This window comes from Sinocyclocheilus anshuiensis, unplaced genomic scaffold (assembly GCF_001515605.1).
Source record: "Sinocyclocheilus anshuiensis isolate Anshui unplaced genomic scaffold, SAMN03320099.WGS_v1.1 scaffold742, whole genome shotgun sequence".
In the NCBI taxonomy this organism is placed as follows: Eukaryota; Metazoa; Chordata; class Actinopteri; order Cypriniformes; family Cyprinidae; genus Sinocyclocheilus; species Sinocyclocheilus anshuiensis.
The window spans coordinates 332,279-337,887 of NW_015544169.1; the positions used below are offsets into that span (position 1 = coordinate 332,279).

Genomic DNA, 5,609 nt, shown 5'->3' on the forward strand with positions numbered 1-5,609 from the left:
TGTGAGGGGTAGGTTTAGGTGTAGGGTTGGTGTAGGGCAATAGAAAATACAGTTTGTACAGTATAAAATCCATTATGCCTATGGAGAGTCCCCACAAGGATAGCTGACCAGACTGTGTGTGTGTGTGTGTGTGTGCATTAACTAACATTAACCGAGCAATACTTTTGTTACAGTATACAGTATGTATGATTGTCTTTGATATTTTCTTTCACACTTTTTTTTCTGTTCATATTCGACATCATAAACATGTCTTTTACCAGTTGTTTGTATTCCATGTTTCAAGAACGCCTTTCTTCAAACCTTATTTTTAACATTGTTTGTTCTTTTTTGTCTAAATCGGGGGACATAAAGTGGAGTGTCTTCAACAAAGAACACAAGGAGCAGTCTCGGATGCCATACTCCTTAACAGTATGTTGGAGATGGCAGGAGCCGTGTCCTGTGATTCATCAGACCAGGCAAACATCTTCCATTGCTTAATGGTCCAGTTCTGACACTCATGTGCCCATTGTAGACACTTTCAGTGGTGGACAGGGGTCATCATGGGCACTCTAATCAGCCCCATATCGTATTATCTTAAGTGTTGAGATTTTAAGAATGCACAGTAGTTTGTTTTCCATCTACCAGTCAAGAATTACAACAAACATTTGGTCCAATTTTCACATGGGTATGAACAAAAACAGCAGACAGACTGAACAAAAGCATAACTCCACTGTCTAACAGCAGGTGGCGCTTATGGAACAGCAGAAATAGAGCTGTTTCCGCGGTAACCTCTGTACACAAAGCAGCATCTATTAAGCATAGAGATCAGAGTACTCTCTATAATACTTTATAATTATATAATTGTACCTCTAATAAAGCAATAAGCCCCAAGAAGCCGTGGTTTACAGTGAATTTATAACAGCTAAGGGGAGTTGTTAGGCACGATGCGAAGCGGAGTTTCACTGTAAACCACGGTTTCACGGGGCTTATTGCTTTTATAAAACGGTTATTCCATATACGTAGTAATGTTTCACAGAATAAAACAGAGCAAATAAAGTGTAATGATATAAATAAAAACCATATTCTTCCACCAAACAATGTAGTTCCTCAGAAACAGTTGTGGTTCCAACAAAGTGGTTGCCGAGCAACACACAGAAGCAAACAAAGGTGTATGTTTGTAGTGTAATTTACAACAGCTTCGAACGTGGCTCAACCAATCAGAATCAAGAACCGGAACTATCCGTTTTATAATGAGACATTTGAAAACGATCAAAATCATGGAAGCTGAAGTATTAAAATATATATAAAAAAGTAATAAACACGCTAGTAATAATGCAAGTAAGACACACATGCACAGTAAAGCATTAACCAAGTTATGGCGCATGTGTTTTAAGACCTGCGTTACGTCAATTATCATTTTTATTTGTTAATGTTTTATTACTGTTTGTATACTGCTCTTGAGCATTAATAATAAAAATGCATGATGCGGATCAGGGGCACAAAAATCCTGATCAGGACATCCCTAATATACATTATTTATATAACTATAAAAATACATAAACATACAAATAAATAATTTTTTTAAATGGTGTTGCAACTTCCAACCAATTATGACACAGTTTGAAGCCATAAATATGCACTCTTTGTTAAGAGTGTGAACACTCAAAACACCTTTGTACAATTAATCAAGTGATGATTGTATGATGGATCATAAGATCGTAATTGCATCATAGTTTACAGCAGGTCATAGTTGCCCCAGTACCATAAACATAGAATTCAAATCATTCAATAAAAAAAATGTTAACATAAACGCTGCATGTTTTTGCAAGAGCATATATACTGCTCTTCAGCATTTTTAAAGATTTGAATTAGTGTTATGAGGCATTGAACTGAACAGCCAAGATGTTAGAGTTCTAGTGGGGCAGTCGTGGCCTAATGGTTAGAGAGTCAAACTTGTAAACCAAAGGCTGTGGGTTTGAGTATCAGTGCCAGCAGGGATTGTAGGTAGGGGGACTGAATGTACAGCGCTCTCTTCCACCTTCAATACTCACGACTGAGGTGAGGCCCTTGAGCAAGGCACCGAACCTTGCGCAGCAAAAATGGCTGCCCACTGCTCTGGGTGTGTGTTCACAATGTGTGTGTTCACTGCTCACTGCTGTGTGTGTGTGCACTTGGATGGGTTAAATGCAGAGCACAAATTCCAAGTACGGGTTACCATACTTGACCAAATGTCACTTCACTTAGTGTTTTACAAACATCTCAATTATCTCTAACATCCCAGGTGTTCATTAAAATCTATAAATATTTAAAATATATATAATGAATGTTTCTGTAATAAGTAAGGAGTACTGAAAATAGCACTGAAATACCTTAAATTTAACAAAAATCATAAATTACGAAAATAAATTATGGAAATAGTAATGGTAATTGGAAATCTTGCATTTTGCATCAGGCTTCATTCAGACGTCACTGTAAGCCATATTCTGAATTCCTCACACTTTCAGTGTCAGCTTAATTTTAGCAAGACTTCAAAAAACAAAAAGGATCATAAAGCTGGATGTGCAAACATGATGGACAGAATTATTTGTCTTGAAAATAACCTTGTGCAAAGGGATAAATTGTCAAAATGCTTAAGTTTGCATGTACCTTTTCAAAACTAATATAATTGACAAACTTACGTGCCGTGAGTCATGCTCTCTAAAATATTAACTACTAAAAGAGTTAACCTTTTTCAAATTTAGAAAAGCTTAATTTTCCTAATTTGGCCACCATTCTATGAAAATAAATTATGGAAATAGTAATGGTAATTGGAAATCTTGCATTTGCATCAGGCTTCATTCAGACGTCACTGTAAGCCATATTCTGAATTCCTCACACTTTCAGTGTCAGCTTAATTTTAGCAAGACTTCAAAAAACAAAAAGGATCATAAAGCTGGATGTGCAAACATGATGGACAGAATTATTTGTCTTGAAAATAACCTTGTGCAAAGGGATAAATTGTCAAAATGCTTAAGTTTGCATGTACCTTTTCAAAACTAATATAATTGACAAACTTACGTGCCGTGAGTCATGCTCTCTAAAATATTAACTACTAAAAGAGTTAACCTTTTTCAAATTTAGAAAAGCTTAATTTTCCTAATTTGGCCACCATTCAGTTCAATTGTTCTTTAACCCCCAAAATTTAAATTTTTTAATGCCAAGATGAATGCCATCATCTGTTAAAGTTCAAGTTGAGTTTCTTGCTTTCTTACAATATTCCAACTGTATCTACTGCATTGCACTGTTACTAAAAATGTGTTACGATACATTTTTACTGTAATTCCAACTTGGTTCAGGTAAAGTTAGCAATGATAAAAAACAGCCTTTGATAATCAATTCTGATGCTTTTATTAACACTAGACAGGTTTTTTTTTTCTTGCAAGGTGATTATTTGGTTTCGATCTTCACACATCTTCCAAAAAGTTTACTTCCATAAGTAGCTTTACTGAATTAATGGCTCTATTGTGAGAGCTGTTTTAATATAAGCCACAAAGACAAGACTTGTGCAGAGACGTTTTCAGGAAGTCTTACATTCAAATTCAAGTCCCACAATACAAAGTCTGTATTAGGAATTTGACTACATCAAGCAAGACATACAGTATTGGTGTGTTTATGTGTGAATATCATACTTATACTGAGGCTGTTTAGTAATTGTCTAAACAAAATGAGATGGAGACAAAATGGCTACATCAAGGGACATTCTTGCATCCACCTGTAAGTCAGCAAGCAAAAATGCTCTAACTGACCCTAAACCAAAAGGGCGGGGGGGGTCACACACTGGACGAGAAGCGCAGCGTCGCGCCTCATCTTTAAAATTCGAACACAATGTTTTCTATGAGTGTACGCAAACTCGTTCAGTGTGCGACCTCCTTAACAGCAATATATTTCAAACATATTTCAGCTTATATTTTGCAATTCTAAAAGCTTAGCTTCAATTTTACTAAATGTACAAACTCAAGAGATCGGTTCTGCCAGTGACCTTAAAAAAAAATAATAACAATTGCCAATTCTTTTTCTTCTTAAACTCAATATATAGAATTGCAAGTAAAATCATTCAATTTTAATTATCTAAAATGTTGTGGTTCCATAAACCAAGAAAGAGTAAATATGAATATTTTAGAGGATAACTGTAGAGCGAGATAATTGAGAGGTTCCCCATTACAGATAAAGTAAGAACCTCAAAGAAAATCAAGTCCATGCCATTAGTGAGATAACATTATGTTTGCTGTTGCCAATATATTTGCTTGTGAAAGCATTTAATAATCCATATTAAGAATATAGATTGCAATTATCCCAAATACCCCAAGAGATCCCATGCCTCAAGTATATTCTTTATCTCATCTGTGTCAACTTGGATTGGGAAAGAGTATCCTGTAACGTTGATGCATGGTAAGGGTACTTACCTTGTTTGTTGCAAAACTGCATCACGTTTAAAGCAACTACAAAATCACAGTTTCCATTATTGTATAAAAGAAGCATGCATGAAAAGAGAGGTCCTACCAGATCTGTCTCGTCGTCATCTTCCTGTTTCACTTCAGCTTTTGGTTCTTCTTCAGATGGGTTGAAGTCTTCCATCTCCACCTATCACAAAAGCAGTTTGAGTTACTATGAGAAGGAAAGCATAAAGAAAAAATTAAAAAAATTAATTTCTTTAATAAACAAACCAACAGGTTTCATCAAGACACTTACATCTTCAATCGCCGCATCCTGCAGTAGAGACCTGATATCTAGTCGTACCATATGGGGTGGTGCAGATTCCCAGCCACTGGCCAGCTGCATGCAACAAGCATATTACTAGCCAGGCTTATGAACAGTTATGTCACATAATTCTGTTGACGAACTGAAAACGGCAGGCTTCAACTCAAAAAGCAAATCAAGTTAAAGAAATTACCTTTGTAATATCCTTTAGTGTTCTTCCATGTATGTTTCTTTTTGCACATGTTTGGTGATCAGTGGTGATTTCAGCCAAGTATACCTGAGAATAAAAAAAAAAAGTTATAGTACAGTGAGGCAGTGTTAAAAAGTATAAAGATGCTCTACAGATATAACTAGCCTATCCATTCATTCCTAGCTACTTAAATTTACATGAAACACCAATGAAGCTCACCTCAAACCCTTTTGTCTTAGCAGCGCTCCAGAACTGGTCAAAATACTTCACTTTATGATTGATGGCATCCAGGATTATGAAGGGAAAAAATCCATCATCCAGTGTTTTCTTGAATGTCTTCAACATGCTGCTTCGATAAGTATCTTCCATCTCTGGCTCATATTCATATTCAAGAACCTGATGAACATGGTCAGAAAGATTTGCATGATCAGCTGGGGGAAATGAGTTGATTTCTCATTAGAAAGGAATGACGAACAGATTAGTTCAAAACCTTGTTCTTGACACGCTTCCCGGTATCAGGGTCCTTCTCAACCTTTTCCACTTCAGTCATGAAATAGTCATCCAGACCGAGAACTCTGGGTGGCGCACCACCACATTCAACTTCTTTATCCTATATCAACAAAGGCAAGTTTACTTAATGGATGAACTGAAATGAGAATGTAAATTACAAAAAAAAAACAAAAAAAAAATGGAAAACAGAAAA

The 5,609-nt window shown here is 35.9% G+C and overlaps 1 protein-coding gene across 3 annotated transcripts in view; it reads right to left on the minus strand.

The window, feature by feature from the left end:
* LOC107695985 (YLP motif-containing protein 1-like) overlaps positions 1–5,609 on the minus strand; it is a 19,211-nt gene that overhangs the window by 4,832 nt on the left and 8,770 nt on the right. For all 3 annotated transcript variants that reach the window (XR_001635047.1, XM_016496115.1, XM_016496114.1), the window contains exons 13-17: positions 5,397–5,516; positions 5,126–5,302; positions 4,910–4,993; positions 4,708–4,791; positions 4,519–4,599 (exon numbers count right to left, since the gene is read on the minus strand). Coding sequence is in view for 2 of the 3 variants with exons in the window: in XM_016496115.1 (XP_016351601.1) it covers positions 4,519–4,599; positions 4,708–4,791; positions 4,910–4,993; positions 5,126–5,302; positions 5,397–5,516 (546 nt within the window). In the remaining variant the exon portion in view is untranslated. The remainder of the gene's footprint in view (positions 1–4,518; positions 4,600–4,707; positions 4,792–4,909; positions 4,994–5,125; positions 5,303–5,396; positions 5,517–5,609) is intronic.